General features: G+C 46.4%; 1 protein-coding gene across 1 annotated transcript in view; it reads left to right on the top strand.

Annotated features, from left to right (window-relative positions):
* Positions 1-455: 455 nt before the first annotated feature.
* stx1b (syntaxin 1B) overlaps positions 456-20,578 on the top strand; it is a 60,640-nt gene continuing 40,517 nt past the window's right edge. Inside the window, exon 1 of the mRNA XM_040124086.1 lies at positions 456-535. Coding sequence (XP_039980020.1) covers positions 506-535 — 30 coding nt within the window. The 5' untranslated portion in view covers positions 456-505. The remainder of the gene's footprint in view (positions 536-20,578) is intronic.

The raw sequence follows: 20,578 nt of genomic DNA on the forward strand, positions 1-20,578 counted from the left end.
ACCACACTCCCCCCCCTCCTCTCTCGCTCTCTCTCTCCCTCTCTCCCTCCCTCTCTCTCTCTCTCTCGGTCGGTTTTCCTGCCGGGCTGCTGCTGCTTTGCGCGCTGCGGGGCCACACTGCGACCGCACCGAGGAGGAAGAGGAGAAAGCCGCGGACCGAAAGAGGGGCCAGTCTGAGCCAGAGCGGCGGAGAGGCACGGTTTGAGAAAAGGCGGGTTTGACGCGCCGTCACCGCGCGGAGAAAGCAGCTCCTCGGAAGCAGCGGCAGCAGCAGAAGGCGGAGACGCGTCACACCGCGCTCTTCCTCCCTCCATCCGTCTCCGCTTTTCAGGGAACCGAAGAACGAGTGAAAAACGCCGAGGAGGACAAACGGAGGAAAAAATCTCGTTGGGGGATCTCGGAGCGCAAAACGACGAACGACGCGGTGTCGGAAACCTCCCCCCCTCCCCCCCGGACCAGGGCCGATTCTCCGTCTCCGTAGCAGCCAGCTCGGCGCGGCGACACCATGAAGGACCGTACGGCGGAACTGCGAAGTGTAAGCTGAAATTTTGCTCTTTATTTGCCATCCATGTTCCCCCCGTGTGTCCGCCGCCTCCTCTCCTCCGCCTCCTGTGGCCGCCGCAGCCTCTCGGCCTCCGCTGCGTCCGGAGGCGAGCGGGGCGACAAAAGCCGCTAAAACCCACATTTCTGCAGATTTTCGCGCCGGCGTCGCGGCGCCGAGCTCCTCATGCTGTGAATACAGAGTGATGCGAAAGTAGCCGCAGAGTCGGGCGAGGACGGAGCCCGAAATGGAGGCTTGTCTCGGGCGTGAGACGGCTTCGTCCCTCGGTGTGAGCGGATGTTCGGGCTGTGGTGAGCCGAGCGCCGGCTACAGCCCCGACGCCTTTCATGACCGACGTTTGAGCGCGTCTCGGCGGGGTTAGACGCAGAGGCCCTGCTCGGGTTTTCTCTGCATGTGCGATGGGAAACGGGTTAGACTCCGAAATAAATCAAGAAAAACGCTCCCATCCGAGCGAATCCGGCCGTGCACGTCCCTGCGAGCGCGCCCGGACGACCGGATGGAGGAGGAGAGCCGACTCCGAAACGAGCCGCGGACCCAAATGCAGTGATTTTTTTTTTTTTTTTTTTTTTTTTTTTTTCCGAGGCCGCATCCTGCGGCCAGCGCGCGCCTCCTCCCTGATACAAGCCGCGTGAAGGTGGGAGCGTCAGTCGCGCTCAGGCGCGGAGGTGAGGACCGATGCGCGGCGGGATGGATGAACCGGGAGGCGGGTGGAGCAGAGCGGAGGACGCAGCTTTGTCTGCTCCTTTTCCGCGTGTTTCGCGCCGCTCCTCCCGCTCCCGTGCCGGTGATAGTGGAGGGAGGTGGGAGAAGTGAGGGAGGGGGCAGGGTGTGTGTGTGTGTGTGTGTGTGTGTGTGGGGGGGGGGGTCCCTTCGCTGTACCAAAGCCTCACCCATTTTATGACTGTGGCGCCGCACCGGGTGAGACTGGAGCTGTTAACGTATGCGGAGAGATGCGGTGCGGCGCTGGGTCCCGTTCCGAAGCGAACAGCTGATGCTGGCGGTTTGGGCGGGTAGTGGTGGGATCTTTTTTTTTTGGTTGGGGGGGAGGGGTGGGGGTGGGGGAGGAGAGAGGAGGGAGGGTCTCACATCACTTGCTCAAACTGCAGCAGCTCCATGCTCCTCCCGCCGCCGCCACCACCCGGGTTCAACCGGGTTCGCCAGGCAGAGGCGACCTGAATATCTGCCTGTCTGTCATCCGTCTGTCTGTCATCTGTCTGTCTGTCTGTCTGTCTGTCATCTATCTGTCTGTCTGTCTGTCTCTCCATTTCTTTCCCTCCCTTTACAGATACATTTTGGGGGGTGGTCAGAACCTGATCAATAATAATGGATCAATAAATCAGCAGCTGAATGCCGTGTGTGTGTGTGTGTGTGTGTGTGTGTGTGTGTGTGTGTGTGTGTGTGTGTGTGTAATTTGCATTAAAAAAGTCACAGCCTCAGCACCGCCTGGAGTTTACCGCACTGCTGTCCATCACTTCTTCTCTCCTCCTTCTTCACATTCCTCCCTCATCCATCCCTCCTCTTCCTCCTCCATCACTCCATCCTCCATACCTTCCTCCCCCGTCATGTTTCCATCCTCCCCCATCCATTCCCCCTTCTACTATCCTTTCCCTCCTCTCTCTTCCTTTTCCTCCCTTCATCTATCCCTCTATACTCATCTCCATCCTTCCTTCTTTTCTCTCCTGTTTCTATTTATTTCACTTTTACTTTCTCTTCCTTCTCTTATTTTAGCTGTCATCCACCACTTTCCACCTTTTCCTCTCTCGTCCCATCCTCCACCCCTCAATTATCCCACCATCTCTTCCTCCGCCTTCCTTCCTTCATCCTTCATCTGCCTCCTCTTTCTCTCTCCCATCTCTGACTCCACTTGTCTACTTTTCTCCATCCCTCCATCTTCCTTCCACCCATTCATCCTCTTTTTGAAAAACTAGCGGAAAATTTGAGGAAAAGTCAAAAATCACAGAAAAGTTTTTGTGCTCTGAGGTGGAAACGTCGGTTTCCATTGAAATGAGGCTCAGTTTCCAGAAAGTCATCAGAGTAAAACCCGAGTGAATTTGAGCTGATTCTAAACCACCACAGAAGAAGAAGGACGCGGCGAGACGGGGTCACTGAAAGAGCTGCAGTCGAAGCTCGGACGATGGAGAACCACGTGGAGAACGTGATGGAGATCAGACGTTTCTGCTGGTTCCAGGTGTTGATGTGAGGAAGGTTCCCGTCTCCTCACGGCTCCTCACAGATTCTGACGGTTTCCTCTCTTCACGCTTCACGGACGTCAGCGTTTAGTCGCTCGGGCTGATTCACTTCAGGTTTCACACACACAACTTTTCAGGGGTGGAAGAAGTATTCAGATCCTTTACCGAAGGAAAAGTAACGATACCACACTGTAAAAATACTCGGTTACAAGTGAAAGTCCTGCATTTGCGACGTGTGGCAGGTATTGTGATAAATGAACTCATGGATCCTGAGTCACGGAGGCTTCAGCAGCATTTTTACTGCTGGAGCTGCTTTTAGCTACGTCATAGACAGGTAGATGGTTTAGTCCACTGGTTCCCAACCCGGGGGTCGGGCCCCTCCAGAGGGTCACCGGGTGAACCTGAGGGGTCGTCAGATGATTCGTGGGAGACGAAGTTCTGATTCACTGATCTGGAGTCAGTTTGTAGACTTTTCCTTCTCCCTGAAACATAGTGTGAATATAGAGTTTGACCTCTTTGGTCCATAAATTAAATTAAAAGTTTTTAATTCAACTTATCTGAAGTAGAAAGTGGAAAAAGTCCGGTAGAATAAAAGTAGCTCAGATTTGTATTTGAGTTCTTTATGCACAAAGTGAAAATGAGCAAAAACATTTTCTGTCTTGCATTCTTTATTTCAGCTTTCCTCCATCCATCACTTGTCTTTTTCATCCTCTATCCCTTCGTTTCTTCATGTTTTCCCAGCCCCCGCCCCTTCTCCGGCCATTTCAGCATCCACCCCTCCATCCTCTCCTCTTCTTTTTGTCTCTTCCTTTTCCATTTCCAGCTGTCCTCCTGTCCTCTTTTTCCATCCCACCAACATCCCACCATCGCTTCATCCCTGCCTTCCTTTATCCACCCATCCCTCCGTGTCTCCATCATCCACTCTCTCCTCCCCCTATTTGTCTTTCATCTTTTATTGAACCTCTCTTCCCGCCCTCATTCCTTCGTCCATCCGTCTCGTTTTCCATCTTCTCTCCCTCGTCCCTCCATCCTCTCACTCTCTGCCGCAGTCTTTCGCTCTACGGACGTTTATTCTGTCCATCCTCTGTGTGAAACAGACACCACAGAGAGGAAGTGAAGTCTTATTGCTTCGCGATGAGTAAATCTGCTCCTTCCTTCGGTCAGCATCCTTTCCTTTCTTTTTCTTTTTTCTTTTTTTTGCATTAACGAATCCCTCCTCTCCTCTCAGCCATGTTGGATGATCACTGGAGTGGAATCCGGCTCCGGCTCACGTAATCCTGCCGGTAACAGATGCTGCTGTATCATGCAGCGGCGGCGGCGGCGGCGGCGGCGGCAGCTCGGTAGTAATAATAATAATTTTTATGTAATCGTCCACATCACGGTGACGCTGCTGCCTCCTCCCCCTCCTCATCCCCCCGCTGCTTCGCCGCGGAGCAGCTCCGAGTCCAAACGAGTCTAAACGAACGCTGTGAGTGTGTGAATGTGACTGAGGGAGGCAGAAAGCCGATGGGCCCCAAATAAAACTCTGCAACGTTCCTTTAACATGATTGTAACATAAGACTTTCTTAAAAATACCATAAAGTACCATCAGGTTCCTGCAGATATTTAGCTTTTTACTCCAAAACCAGAACGCAGATTTATTTCCTGATTTCCAGAACCAGGCGTGCGTCATGATCAACAGAGGGGCTTCGTGACGCTTTTTGCTAAAAATGAATAAAGATTGTGGTTCTCCTGCGTCCGCATATATATGGGACCGATGCTGCCTTCATGATGAAGGTGTGGGGACAGAGATGTTGTGGATAAACTGGGCACAGGGGACGTTGAGGGACGTTGTGTTACAGACAGAGATCGAATTCAAACATGTCCTCCCGTGTGGGGTCCCTCCGAACTGCGGATTCTGGGGCATGATGACTCTTCCTGGGGGCAGTAAAGAAACGCTGCATCATTGCTACGGGCTGCGGCACAATGCTTCGTCACGTTAGACCAGACGTGTCTGTGCATCGGGTTTTAGGAAGAGTTGGGTGAACTCGTGCTGTCAAAGCGATGCGTGTTTACCGCCTAACTGCTCATTTGGACGGGAGGTCAGAAGGTCCAAAATTCATCACTGAAAGAAATCAAAAAGCCTGTTTCTAATTCCGAAGTGGATCTTTGTACTTTGCCTAACAGATAAAACTAAAACTCTCCTTTAACTTGAGTATCATCGTCTTCTTTATCATCAGACCAACAACGCGTTTGTCCGTCTGTGTCCGAGCTCGTCGGTTCCCGCGGGAGACGTAAATCTGTAAAAACGCCTCGCAATTATATGGTTTCGTTATTTAAAAAGTCTCAGTGATTTTCCTAAAGCAGCTGCTACCTGTAGTAGGAGGGGACTGTGGGACTTTGATGGGGACTCGTCTCAGTGAGTTTGGGTTGTGGACTTCTGCACGCAGTCCCAAATTAAGGACTGTGTGGACTGTGTTTATATCAGGGCCTGAGACCAGCAGCCCGCGGAGCAGGACCTGCAGCATTTAGGGGCACAAACTGTGTGCGAGAACTGGTACGAGTTACCTCGCTGCAATGCAAAAAACAAAAATGAGTTCATGTGCAAATAATCCAAAAATAGAGCCTCCATCAGCTGCACCAGCAGAAACCTGGTCTTTCATTGCAGCAGTCGTCCTGCGCGTTTCAGCATCATCCGGACACCATGAGTAGCAGGGCTGTTTCTGAGAGTCGATTGTGATATTTTTAGACTAAATTTCAGTTTTTGTGCAAAACGAAATGAAGATGAAAATGAAAAGGGATTGAGCAATGCCCACCACCACCAGAATAAGATTCCTGGCAGTGCAGAAAAGCTTTTTAAATCCTAGTGTGAGAGGAGAAAACTCACAGGAGGACGATGGCCTGTGCTGGGTTTGGTGGGTGACTGGTTGAAACTGGTTGTCCTGTGGGTGTGTTTGTGCTTGGAAGGAATTTTCTCATGATCTCCGTGTTGCTACAGTCCAGACCACCGGCCCCGCCAGGATCACAAGCCAAAGGCCTGAAGTACGGATACGACCGATACTCAGTACCCAGGGGATCGAGACTCTCCCGTTTTTATTTGATTCGTTCTCTCCCGGCATGCGAACGCACGTCGTAGCGCGTTCAGTCTTTGCCTCTCGGCCGCCGTGTGCGGCGACCACGCGTTTTATTTGACTCTTGCTTCTCAGGCACGTGATTTAATAATTAACAGGGACCCGGAGAGAGCAGCGTGGTGGGGTAAAGCCGGAAAATCAAATATGAGTAATGAAAATGGACTGAGGAGCTCACCTCACACTGGTACACTGGTACTGGTTATTCTGGTTATTCTGGGGTTTAGTGGTGTTGTCCACCACCAGCGTGTTTAAAGAGACGGATTTTTATTCTCTCTTCTCTCTCTCAAATGGAGAGAGAGGAAAGGAAAGAAAAAACACTGCTGGGTAATAAACTGCTCGGCTGTGTGTGTGTGTGTGTGTGTGTGTGTGTGTGTGTGTGTGTGTGTGTGTGTGTGTGTACTTGTTCTTATATCCTGGAAGGGACTCTAACCTGAAATCACGCTAACCCTGTGGGGACACAAAACAAATGTGGTCCCCGCAGGTGGAGACTGCTGTGTGAGGGTTCTGGCCTGGTTTTAGGGTTCAGGTTGGAATCAGGTCTAGTTTAGGGTTCGGGCGGGGTGGGGGGGGGCATAATTCACCCTCAATGGTGTCACATGAAAGCCACGTGTGCCTGCAGACACACACACACACACACACACACACACACACACACACACACGGTGTTCGCAGCTGTAAAATGAAACCATCGTATTTCTTGGCAGTTTGGAGCCTGGCCAATCAGATCTGACCTCACTGGACTTTCTATTCATCGCTCTGCAGATAAATCAGGTCTATTGTGACTTTCTTCTATTCTACAACACTTTTGCCACAAGGTCTATTTAGTATCTGTTCTGGAGCTTTTGATCATATCACATGATCTTCTTCAGCAGACGAAGTTTGCTCAGGTAGCAGGAAACTGTAGATGCTCGAAGGTTCATTTTCTTATGAGAATTTTACAGACCTACTGTCCTATAGTGTTAACGTGACAGATCCGGAGGTTTTAAATAGTTTAGAGTTACATAAAAATAAAACCGATGTTTATTCGTGTGTTCATTTCTAAACAGAATCAGGATATTGACAGACGACCAGTCTAAATCGGGGCGCGTCGCCACTTCAGGCTGAAACATCCAGCGTTTAACATTTTCCGATACCAGTGCGAATCAATAGTTTTTTTCAACACCCGATATTCATGGTTGGATCAACCGGCTAGGGGGCAAACCTGAGTTGCTGATCTGACCCCAGATCTGACCCCAGATTTGCTGTGTGGTGATTTAAGACAAATTAATTTAGGAATGTGTGAGGTACAAGCACAAAGCAAAGAAAAGGCAGGTCTTTAGTATTTGACGCAGAGACCCTCTTCAAGAATTGGGTCTGAGATCAGGGAATGAAATGGGACCGTTTTCCTTTTCCATTTAATGAGCGCAAACCGTGTTGACACAAGGAGCCCGGAGCTTCCGGGGGCCTTTGGAGGTCCCGGGCTTCGGTGCAGTTGCCCACTTTGCTCAGCTGCTTATCCAGCCTGACTAAGTTATAACCACGTCTTTCTACGAAACTCTGCTCGGGTTCCTCCGTCATTCGAAATATTAAACGTGCAGCTGAAATATTGTTTGCTTTTTCCGCATTGGCCCAAATATGAGATGACGTTAGTTTACATGACGATCCCACTGCTTTTCCAGCTCCAGAAGAGTTTTTGAAGATACAACAAACTCAAGAGAGTTTCCCTCAGATACTGTTAATGAAAAACTTCAGAATGTGAATCCTACATTTGTGTGATCGGGCTGTTGGAAGAAATCATTTTCAGCGTTTTCCGGACCGATCAAACAGACAGCGTTCAGTTCTCGCGGACGCACTTCTGATGCTGAGTAAAGCGTATTCAGGCTCGAGATGCAGCCCTACGCGTTAGAGTCTCATTGTTCTAGCGTCCGGGTGTCGAGTCTGTCCTGAGGGTGGCGCTAGAGGAAAGGTCGGGGGGTCGTTAAAACCTAAAAGGTTCGTCCTCTGGCGAGCAGGAGTGACACTGGGACATTAAATGGAAATCCGACCAATTAGGAGTCGAGATGCCGTCTTTCTGGGACAAAGTGTCAAAGGGACACGTGCACCAGCCCGATAGAACAGAGTGTGTCCTGTCTGACAGTTGGTGTGGTTTGCTTTGTCTTCCTGGAGGCACCAGGCGGGTGGGTGTGTTTGGTGTTTGTTTGACTTTGTTTACCCAGCACACACACACACACACACACACACACACACCTGCTGCAGACAGACAGTCGGCTGCTGTCGTATCGTCTCGTTTCTTTCAGTAGTGACTTGCTCAAGGGCACCTTGACGTCAGCAGTCTGACTCTTCCTGCCGTCCTTTCAAATTAAAGTTCCGCTGCAGCTGCTGCAGACGGTCTTAAAGTTTCACTCACATCAGCCGATAATTCTCTGTCGGTCTTTGTCGTGCATTTGTGAAAATATTCTGGTTTCTAATTAGTGTTTCGACCAGTTGACCACGAGAATTTTACAAACTTTAACAACTGTTGAGCATCAAGACACATCAGCTGTTTACTTTTAACTCAAGTCAGGCTGATGTTTCCAGTGAAGATGAAGATGAGTGGGGACGGTTAACTGCCACGTTGACCTTTGCTAGCCAGTTAGCGCCCCCTGCTGATTGTTAGTCAGGCACGCTGCTGAGAGGCTACTACAAGTCGGGAATCGCTCGTCACCTGTGCGGATCGTGACCGTTTGATTCCCGCGGAGAGTTCTGGATGACTGGTACAGAAAAACCACGTGAACAGACTGAATCATGGAAACGGCAAACGGTGAAAAGAGGCGGCGAAGCCAGTGTGATGATGGCACTCGAGCGGTCCATCTCACTGATTGGTCGATCGACAGCGAGTTAATCGGCAGCCGTTTCAGTAACGAATGATGCCAGCGGTCCGTGGGTTTTCTTTCCGAACAAAAGACTCCTCCCGCGGATCAGCTGTCCTTCGGGTGATCAGCCGACTCACCCGCCGAGGTGGAGCCAGAGCCTGATGACCGCCGGCTCCACGCTTGGCATGGTTGGTCACCCGTGAACCAGATTACTGGTGACATGAGGTAGGACCCAGTTCGTCTTCAAACCACCTGGACATCCTACAGGTACACGACAGAAAACGCTGCGGCTGGTCGGAGGAAGCTGTTGGTGTCTGCGCCGTCAATGTGTTTCTGGCCACGGGCTGGATGCTAATGATAGCTCGCTCATCAGTCTGAAGGTCTCTCTCGCTCTGTGTGTGTGTGTGTGTGTGTGTGTGTGTGTGTGTGTGTGTGTGTGTGTGTGTGTGTGTGTGTGTGTGTGTGTGTGTGCGTGCGTGCCGTTGGCCATCCTTCAGCCAAGTCAAGGGCAAACCCACCATTACTGGTGGCAGACAGGAGTCACTTTCACATCCTGACGTTATCCTTTGATTATATGATCTCTACTGTTCTCTACTGTTCTCTACTGTTCTCTGCTGATCTCTACTGTTCTCCACTGTTCTCTACTGTTCTCTGCTCATCTCCACTGTTCTCCACTGTTCTCCACTGTTCTCCACTGTTCTCTGCTGTTCTCTACTGATCTCCGCTGTTCTCCACTGTTCTCCACTGTTCTCTACTGATCTCTACTGTTCTCTACTGTTCTACTGTTCTCTACTGTTCTCTACTGTTCTCTACTGTTCTCTGCTGTTCTTTGCTGATCTCTACTGTTCTCCACTGTTCTCTACTATTCGCTACTGTTCTCCACTGATCTCTACTGATCTCTACTGTTCTCCACTGTTCTCTGCTGATCTCTACTGTTCTCCACTGTTCTCCACTGTTCTCTACTGTTCTCACTGTTCTCTGCTGTTCTCTACTGATCTCCGCTGTTCTCCACTGTTCTCTGCTGATCTCTACTGTTCTCTACTGATCTCCGCTGTTCTCCACTGTTCTCTACTGATCTCTACTGATCTCTACTGTTCTCCACTGTTCTCCACTGTTCTCTACTGATCTCTACTGATCTCTACTGTTCTCCACTGTTCTCCACTGTTCTCCACTGTTCTCTACTATTCGCTACTGTTCTCCACTGTTCTCCACTGTTCTCTACTGTTCTCCACTGTTCTCCACTGTTCTCTACTATTCGCTACTGTTCGCCACTGTTCTCCACTGTTCTCTACTGTTCTCCACTGTTCTTTGCTGTTCTCTACTGATCTCTACTGTTCTCCACTGTTCTCCACTGTTCTCTACTGTTCTCTGCTGTTCTCTGCTCATCTCTACTGTTCTCTACTATTCGCTACTGTTCTCCACTGTTCTCCACTGTTCTCCACTGTTCTCCACTGTTCTCTACTGTTCTCTACTGATTTCCACTGTTCTCCACTGTTTTCTACTGTTCTCTACTGTTCTCCACTGTTCTCCACTGTTCTCTACTGTTCTCTACTGATTTCCACTGTTCTCCACTGTTTTCTACTGTTCTCCACTGTTCTTTGCTGTTCTTTACTGTTCTCTACTGTTCTCCACTGTTCTCCACTGTTCTCTACTGATCTCTACTGATCCCTTCTGCTCTCTGGCTTCATTACGATGTTTATATTCACCATTTTCTTTCTTCACTTCCGTGCGGTGTCTCTGTGGCAGCTGTTTAAACCCTCGACCTGTTTCCGTTTTCAGCGCGCAGGCTTTCACCCAGTCCGAGGTGAGATGCAGTTGATTTAGATTCGATTGTGGTTGAATTAGATCATCCGCTTCCTCCTATTAGCCCACTCGCACCGACTCGCACGTTTATGCTTCTATACTTGTGAGGGCCCTCGTCGTCATAGTACATGCCTGAGTCCCTGAACCATAACCTAAACCTGAAGAAGTCTCGCCTGACATAAACAGACACTGCAACGTAAAAAAGAAGCAGTGAGTATTTTTATCTTAAAAGAGTAAAATAAATCAAAATTTAGAATAAGATCACGTTGCAGCTTAAGTTCAGTTCAAGATATAAATAAATAATCCCAAGTTATAGTTCCAAAAGTGCCTTTGTCTGCAATAACTGTCCCCGCTTTCCAAAAAATGTTCAAACAGTTTTCACTTTTCATTATTTCCATCACTTTTCCAAAAGTTTCCACTTCCCTGAAATTTAAAAAAATGTACCCACTTTCCAAAAATATATTTACTTTTCAAAAATTTTTCATTTTGCAGAAATGGAAAACCCGTGTTCGTGACTATCCAAAAATATCTGCACATCTTAGATCGTCCATATGTTTCAGAGATGTCCTCAGTGTCCCTGAGATGTTGTTGCTTTCATGTCAAATTTCCAGACCTGTCTCCACTTTTTTGTAACGCGTCTTCACGTTCCAAGAACTTCCTAACTGGCCAAAAATGTCCTCACTTTGCAGGTCTAAATACGGATCCTCAGAATAATGGAAGTACAAAAACACACACACACACACACACACACACACACACACACACACTGTAAAACACACACAAAAGCACTAAAACACACACACACACACACACACACACACACTCCTCCTACATAATATTGAACAAACAGTACGTGCTGACTGAAGAAAGCCTTGTGTGTTTTAGTGAGTTTGTGTGTGTGTGTGTGTGTGTGTGTGTGTGTGTGTGTGTGTGTGTGTGTGTGTTTGTGTGTGTTTGTGTGTGTTTTAGTGAGTTTGTGTGTTTGTGTGTGTGTGTGTTTGTGTGTTTGTGTGTGTGTGTGTGTTTCTGTGTTTTTGTGTGGGTTTCTGTGTGTGTGTGTGTTTTAGTGCTTTTGTGTGTGTTTTAGTGTGTGTGTGTTTCTGTGTTTCTGTGTTTTTGTGTGGGTTTCTGTGTGTGTGTGTGTGTGTGTGTGTGTTTTAGTGCGCTTTTGTGTGTGTTTTAGTGTGTGTTTGTGTGTGTGTGTTTTAGGGTGTGTGTGTGTGTGTGTGTTTTAGTGTGTGTGTGTGTGTGTGTGTGTGTGTTTTAGTGTGTGTGTGTGTGTGTGTGTGTGTGTGGGCAGCTTGGTCAGTAGGAGGCTGATCATGTGATTTATGGCAGCATCTCCATTTAATGGCCCTGAAATCGTCCCTGGCCCCCTTTCGTGTGTGTGTGTGTGTGTGTGTGTGTGTGTGTGTGTGTGTGTGACTGTGTGCTCATGTATTATAGATGTACCCCTCCCCCCTCCACAGCTCAGTGAGCAGCCCCGTAACAGCAGCAAACGTCCTCCTGTCCTCATCCTCTGAACCTCTGAGGCTGGTTTATTTTATTCAGTCAACATCTGAGTATTAACTTGTTAGCTCAACCAATCAGACGGCAGCTCGGCGGCGGAGAAGGTCGTTAGACGGATGCATTTCAGCGCGCTGAATGCAGGCCAGGTTCGTCCTCGTCTCCGTTTCCATGCGGCTGCAGACTGATGGGAAACGTAGGCGAGGAGAGGTGATGCTGGTGCTGATGTCACAGGTCTGACAGGAAAACGTCCTCTGAGTCAGACCATCAGGATAAGAAAGCTCTCATTTCATTTTCCTCCCGCATGAAGGGTTATCTACGCTCAGGATTAAACAGCATTAAATTAGTTTTTATTGACCTTGGGTGACGGACTTTGGCTGATGTTCTGTTGTTTGCTGCCAAGCTTTCAGAAAATACTAATTTTGCAGTCGTAGTCACCACCTGAATGTCGACCCAAACTGTTTTTACAAGTCAGAAAAATTGTAATTAATGGACGTTTGAGACAAAACTGTTTTCCCAGTGAAGAATAATCTTATACAGCTACAAAGTGTGAGGGTCCACTGGGTACGCAACTATTTTTTGCCAACTGTAAATTCTCATTTTAACTTTTTCTTTCAACTATTCCTCAACATAGGCACAAAGGACTCTCCAGGGTAACACAACAATCACACAGGGTTGTGTTCTAACCACCGGTTTTAATTATTTCAATTTCGTTTTTGAGAAATCAGGTTATTTTACTCTTAGCTTGGCGGATGGGTCTAAATACTACAATACCCATGAGCTTCGGCTGCTGTTGCCATGGAGAAGATTCCAGGCACAGGTGTGAACCAGAGCAGTAGTAGAAATGTAGAATACATCCCCATGGTTACTGAATTCATCCCAAACTGATCCAGAATCAGAAAAGTTGCAGATTGCGTAATCCATTTTTGTCAACAACACACAACAGCGTCTGAAGCTCTGTGATTGGATGTTCTTTGTTGAAATGCACCTTGGGAGTTGTTGTTCAGATGAGCCCCCCCCATCTCCACCAGAGATGGGGAGACATTCCATTTAAAATTTAATTGATCACAGAATCCCTTTCCAGCTGCCCACTTGCTGTTATTTCAGCGTTTAACCTCAGGTTCAATCGAGGGTCTTACCATCCGCATGGCTGTCGTGCAGAGATACTGCATGTTCGGTGTCTCGCTCAAGAGCACTGTGGCAGCAGAGACTGCTGTTGCCGGGTTTGAAACCGCTGCTCATGCTGCTCTGGCACTGTATATCTGTAGTGGTTCAGTATTACATCCAGTGGGGGAAATGCAGTATAAATAGTCCTGAGCCAAAGTCATTACAGGCAGTTATTGAATTGAATTAAGGCATTAAAAGGTTGGTAGATGGCTGAACTAAGTAGCACCAACTCTGCCTCGCCTCCCTCAGCCGGAGCGTGTCCTTCCTTTAAATAGATTCCTGCAGCTAATGCCTGACAGGAGGCCGAACTGTGCGCCGCCATTACCTCACGCTCAGCGTTCAAAGAAGGACACGACTCTGACGGGGAATGAAACAACGAGACTCGATGGGTTTACTTCAGAGTCCGTGGGGATGACTGGAGGAAGAAGTATTCACATGCCCTATCTTAAGTAAAAGTAAAAATACCTTTATTATTTTACTATAAGCAAAAGTTCTGCACACAAAAGTAAAAGTATCTCCGGTAAAGTTCTACTTAGACCTGGACAACTTCACTGACTCAGGACTTGACTTGTGCTTTTACTTGTGACTTGAATGGGTCTTTTTTCGAGTGACCTGGACTTGTTTATTGGGACTCATGGCTAGACATAAACTTGCTATTACAGGGCTTGAGACTTGACTTGGATCAGTTTCAAATGACTCAAAACTTCAGCTTGTTTTCGAGTGTGTCATGACAGGACTTGGACTCGCCTCTTGACTTGAACTTGTTTCGAAGGATTAAAGACTTCAACATGGATTAATTTTGAATGACTTGGACCTGTTTCAAATGGCTCAAAACTTGACCTGTACTTGTCTCTCCACTTGGACTTGTTATGAATGACTAAAGACTTCTTCTTGTTTCGAGCCTCAAATGACTTGAGACTTGACTTGGACCTGTTTCAAATATTGAAACACTTTGACTTGGATTTATTTTGAATGACCTTACCTGGATTGACTTGAGATTTGACTTAGAATTGTTCCTCTTTCAAATGACTTGGACTTGTTCTTGAATGTTTGAGACTTGGTCTTGCCTCAAATGATTTTAGACTTGACTTAGACTGTTCTGAATGACTTGGATTTGTTTTTGAGTGACTTGAGATTGCACAATGACTTGTCTCAAATGACTTGGACTCATTTTCAAATGACTCAAGATGAGACTTGGACTAGTTTTAAATAACTTACTAAATCTGAATGACTTGTGACTTGACTTGGGCTTTGAAATTATTTGAGACCTTTGGACCTTTTGAAATGACTTGTTTTCAAATGAATCAGGACTTCACTTCGAGTTGTTTCAAATGATTTGGACTTGTCTTTGAATGACCCGAGACTGCTCTAGGACTTGTCTCAAATGACTCATCTTGGGCTTGTTTCAAGTTGGACTCATTTGCGGATGACCTGAGATCGGACTTATTTGAGTGACTGGAGAACTGACTTCGGTTTGTCTATGAATGACTTGGTTTGGAATGATTCAACCTGACTTGGACTTGCCTCAAACGACTCAAAGACATGGATCTGTTCGAAAATTGCCCCAAAAGTGATTGGACTTGTTTCTGAATGACTTCAGAATTGAAATTGACTTTTTTCTAAATGACTAGGACTTGCCTTGAATGACTGAAGACTTGACTTGACTGTTTTTGAACGACCCGGGACTGGACATAGACTTGTTTTTGAAGGACTTGACTTTATTAGTCTTAGATTATTCAGATCTTGATTTGGACGTCTTCTGAACGACTTTGAGACTTGACTTGGCCTGGTTTTGAATCACTTGTTTCTAATTATTTGGTTTTGTTTTCTAATAACTCGAGACTTGACTGACTTTGTAGATCTGAATAGATCCTTCTCCATAGCAACAGCAGCGGAGGCTCATGGGTAGTGTGGTTTTTAGAACCACAGGGAGAAATCATCGTTCAGGGGAGACGGTGAAAGTGTCCAACTGATGATTATTATTGCTAAAGGTTTTCGTTCAAATGTTCCAATACAGTAGACCAGCAGCTCGGCCCATTGGCTGAAAACGACGGTGGGTCACTGCATGAGTTCCCAAATGTTTACAGTGAGGTCACACTGCACCACTGAGGTCACACTGCACCAAAGAGAAGAAGGCACTGCCTCAAATCAGAATTTAAGTGAGGTTTCTTTCTGTTCACACTGTCATTGAAGGAAAATCAGATCTGTGTCATGCATGAGAGAAAATCAGATTTGGGTCACTATCACCTGCACACACACACACACACACACACACACACACACACACACACGTGCACGCGCACACAGTAACATGTTACCCGTCTCCGGGGAACAGGAAGTGGAATCAGGACGGCTGAATGTTTCACGAACACAGGAAATTGATCCTGAAGGACATTTGGTTCCAACGACACTCACTTTTCTGCTCCGTTCACTCAGAATGAGGCACAAAGTGAGGCTGTGAATTAATATTTTATTCTGCAGATATTTAGCAACAGCTGCCGTCTGGACCGACTTCACTGCAAATGTATATTTACAGCGTAATTTTCGTCGTATGCATCAGGTACCAATAAAAGAATGACTGGGTCCTGTTGGTATTTACATGTAGGTACAGTTTCTCCAGAATATCAGGCCTGTTTACACACATTCTCCCAAAACTTCAGTTCTGTTTCCCAGCGTTGAACCTGTAGATACCCAGGATGTGCAAAAATGCTTAGAGAATCGTTTATTCCTCGCTTCCCAGAATACCCAGTTGTTGCTCCCTTGTTCCCCACAGTTGTGTTTTCTACCGTACCTACGTTTAAACAACAGTAGGAACCAGTATTTTACCGGTACACGATACATACAGTAAAATGACACTGTAAATCGTACTTTTATCACCAAAAAAGAACGACATCCAGAACCACGGTAACCCCGATCCGTCAGACGCGTTGCTCCAGCCTGACTCTCTCAGGCCGGAGCTGACAGCTGAAGACGCTGAAGAAACGATGACTGATGGCGAGCTCACATCAGAGACGCTGTCTCTGAAAACTTCTCTCTGCCTGACGTTTTTCGGTCTCTTCACTCGGCGACCCTGAGAACGAAAAACCCCAGAGACAGAGCGACGGGCGGCTGGAGAAGATGAACCGTGACACTAAAGGACCATTTGAATTTTCACTCTCCGAGCCTGTTTCCATGTGATTAATTACTGGAGTAAAACCTGCAGCAGGCTCATTATTACGACGCACAGACTGAACTGCATCTCACAGAAGCTCCGACATCCCACAGCACATACACACAGAAGCCACACTGACGCACGTATATCGTGGATGGTGCATTTCTGTCGGAAGTGCCCTTTTTCAGTTGAGATTAAATTAAGGAATGAAATGGACAGAAGTTCCGGCGCCGTGGCCAAAGCCTGCTACTCGCTGCGTTTTCAAAACCTGCCTATTTTTCTACACCTGTAGTTAAATAAACAAATGTTTAGGTTGACTGTTCCTCTTTTTACGTAAAGGCAGACGGAGGCCAGAGAGATGAAGGAGTGAGGAGGATGAATGAGTTAATGGAGTGGAAATGAGGTGACCCAGTTAGTGAGGCTCAGATGAATGAATCCAACACACCCCCGGTAACGTTGTACTGTAGGTACAGTTTTGAACACTGAGAGAGAGAGAGGCAGAGCCGGGGCGGGTCGATCCTGCTCCATCACCTGAACCGGCCACGGCCGCTTCATCATCCACGTGTGGCAGCAAGGGGGCGCTAATGAGGAATCAGGAGAGGCGTGGAACGTGTCCTAGCCTGAGCTTAGTCCGGTTGGGTGGGGTTTGGTGAAAAATATGGATTCTCAAGAAATTTTGTAGAGACGCTGGTGTTTTCCCGGAGGATGGATCCTACTGACTTTCCTGTAGCGCCACCATGTGGTTCACCTTCTTGGGTTTGAGTGAAATATCTCCACAACTGTTGGATGGACTGTGATGAAATGTGGCTCAGACGTTCATGGTCCCCTCAGGATGAACGGTAGTAACTCTGGTGACCCTCTGACTTTCCTCTAGCGCCACCATCAGGTCACATTTTAATTTGTCCAGTACCTTTTTAAAAATGCTTTTCTTTAGTTAATTTTATGTTTTCTTCACATAACTAAACTGAGTGGTTTAGTTTTGTGTTGAAATTAGACAATATTCATTTTTATCTTGGCTTTTTCTCAGGATAGTTAGCTTAGTTTAGCACAGCGTAGGCTGGTTCATAGACCTTGAATGTGACAAAGCAAATTAATTGATTTTAATTTTTGGTTATTGGTCTTTTACCTGAGTCTTTTCATTTTGTGCAACTTTATTAATCAATTTATTTAACAAAAATAAAACCTATCTGTCATTTTAACGAAGACATATCAATTTTCTTGAGCCCACGAGTACAGGCGTGTGTTTTTATGCATGTTTGAGCGATCACTGCGTCTTTATATATCTGTGTGTGTGTGTGTGTGTGTGTGATGCTAATGATGTCAGAGCTGCATGCTCACACTCCTGACAATAATCTACAAAACGATGCCCAGAAAATTCCACCACACACACACACACACACACACACACACACGGGACAAGAGAAAACACGTCAGATATGACCGTGCATGTGTGTGCGTGTCTGACGCAACACCCTCACAGGGTCTGCCAGGGTGTGTGTGTGTGTGTGTGTGTGTGTGTGTGTGTGGAGCTCCTGTCAGTCAATAAACCAATACAGCTTCATCTTCTTAATTAGATATTTGCTTTTCCTGGCAAACACACTCACATACACCATTTAATTAATCCTCACAGCTGTTCACTGCTTTTTAAAATTTTAGTTCCGAGTTGTGTCCAGAGGTGACCTCAGTGTTCAGTGAAGGTTTGGGGATTTTAAAACCTGTTGCCTAGTGGACTTTCCGTCGTTGTGATTGTCATCAGGGAGCCGGTGGATGATCAGTTCGGATGAAATCACTCCATGTGGTGTGACACACAACAGTTTGGGAAAATACAGCGACATTTTGTTACAGCAGCGTTGGGATAATTTTCCGTTGACGACAATGTTTGTTTGGGTAAAATTATTATGTTTTAATTCTTTATTTGAATTTCAAACAAATATTCTCACCCAAAATAAGAGAGAAATCAGGTGTGATCACAGTAGATCTATCAGACGAGACGTCAAACTCAACAGGCTCAAGACCTTGAATAAGTCACAAATAAAACCACGTTCAACAATCAGTTCTCGGTGGAGTAGCCCTGAATCAGTCGCACTGCCCTGATTCTTATTGGTATGATTCATCAATACCCGATCAATACTTTACTGAAGCTGCGTCCGATGTTCTGCTGGAGGAGTTTAACAAAACAACTGAAATGCAGAAGGTGGTTTTCTTGAGGATGTTTAAATGAATATTTTTGGTTTTCAGGTGTGTGATTGTAGTTTTGTGATTTAATACATCTTCTTCTTCTTTTAAAACTTTTAAGCTTTAATGCCCAAACCATTTTTTAGAAGAATTTAAAAAGATAAAAGCAGGAGGAAATGCTGGATAATTGAATGTTAAATAGCAGAGGACCCAGGGTTGAGCCTTGGGGAACTCATCATGTCTTTTTGGTCTGCTGAGGTGCCTGGTTTCCAGGTCCCACTTTCAGACTGAGTTTTTGTACAGCTGCTCGTTTAGACAACATTTAAAATGTAAAAAATTCAGCTATTTTGGTTCGATTTTAAAAAAAAGGTTTTGTAGAAATACATGGTCATACAGCATTTTTTGAAGTAAGGTAGTGATAAAAGTATTGTTTTGGTGTCAGTAGTGAATCGCAGGTATCATATCTTCACTAGCTTAAAAAAAAATTTCAACCTCGTAAACAGGTCCGGATTAACCTTCTAATGGGCCCGAGGGTAGAAACTGAGCTGTTGGCCCCCAGTGAGGCCCCTGTGTAGTTTGATTAGTTTTGGTTATTCAGCAATATTTGATATAATGACAATAATATCAAATGAAAAATATTAAAAGTAGTGGAACTACATCTTGACACAGGTCCCCTTTACAAGCCAGGGCCTCAAGATGCAGCAGCTGCCTTAGCTTTTCATTGATGGTTTATAGAAGTAAATGAACCGAAATACCACAAACTAATTTCTGCAAAGTGAATCTGGTCTTTTAACCGCGTGGTTCAGTTTTTTAACCCAGCGTTACAACTGGGTCCTGTTGGAGGACAAGAAAAAACTACATCAAACAGTCCGTTGAGCTTTTAGGCTGAAATTTAAATTTGAACACATCATTGCAGGTCAAATATTTCTGTGTTTCCCCCATTTTCAAAGCATAGTTCATAGCTGTTGGAAATTAGTTGTATAAAAACGTCATTTCTAGGAGACGGAGTTGTCACGCAACATTTTACACATTAAACACAGACATGTTCCTGAATTCATAATTTAGGGAGCTCGGGATCTAAAGAAAAGCTAATAAACCAAGAAAAAACAAAACTTGCCAATAAACGAACAATAGAAATGATTAATTAGTATTAGTTATCAAAGTAGAGAAAATAATCAGAGACCACCACAACTCCCTCCTGTCCTTTGCTCCCCCCACGGCACGGCAGTGAGATGAAGGAGCCGGCAGCACTGAGGCACTCTGGGTAATCCAGCTGTTTTCCCAGGATGCAAAGAGTCGTGGAATCAATAGATCGTCATCTTCTTTTAGTGGGTTGGAGGCTGGCAGGCGGCCTGAGAGAGACAGAGTGTGTGTGTGTGTGTGTGTGTGTGTGTGTGTGTGTGTGTGTGTGTGTGTGTGTCCTCATAGCAGCACACCGTCGCTGTCGGATGAAAATGTCTGCAGGTTCCTCGCTGCTACTACATGACGAAGGTGTTTTAAACCAATCACGCTGAAGTCGGACGTTTACCTGGTTCGTGTCGGTTTCCTGCAGAAACCTGATTCACTAAACATCATGTGAACAGGAATCTCGCGTTATGCACAAATTAGACTTTAAGCATATGATAAATGTACCTTCAACCAACTGCCGCCTAAACAGAACCATGAAAACCTCTGGTTGGATATTGTAGAAAAGCAAATTCAGCCTTGAACTGAAGACTTTGGATTTTTCCTCCTCATGCTGATAAATTTAAAAAAACAGATGCGCTACTGCGGAACCCTGTAGATGAAGTGTGTCGCTTTTGGGAGACGGGGTTGTTCTCTCTAAAGTAAAGTGGAGGAAACTAGCAGCTATGGGGGACAGCCGATCGCCATCCTGGACCGTGCGGGGAGGGATCATTTAGGGTTCCCCGCCAGCAGAAGGCAAAATGGATGATGAGATATGGCTCATTTAACACGTTTTGGGTAAAAGAAGCCCGACAAAACAAGAGACCAAACAATCAATAGTGCGATTGATCAGTCCTGATCATTGGTTTATGACATTGACCCCGTCGGACTTTGAGACCCCAAGATATTAAGACATAGTT

Source organism: Xiphias gladius, chromosome 3 (assembly GCF_016859285.1).
Source record: "Xiphias gladius isolate SHS-SW01 ecotype Sanya breed wild chromosome 3, ASM1685928v1, whole genome shotgun sequence".
Taxonomy (NCBI): Eukaryota; Metazoa; Chordata; class Actinopteri; order Istiophoriformes; family Xiphiidae; genus Xiphias; species Xiphias gladius.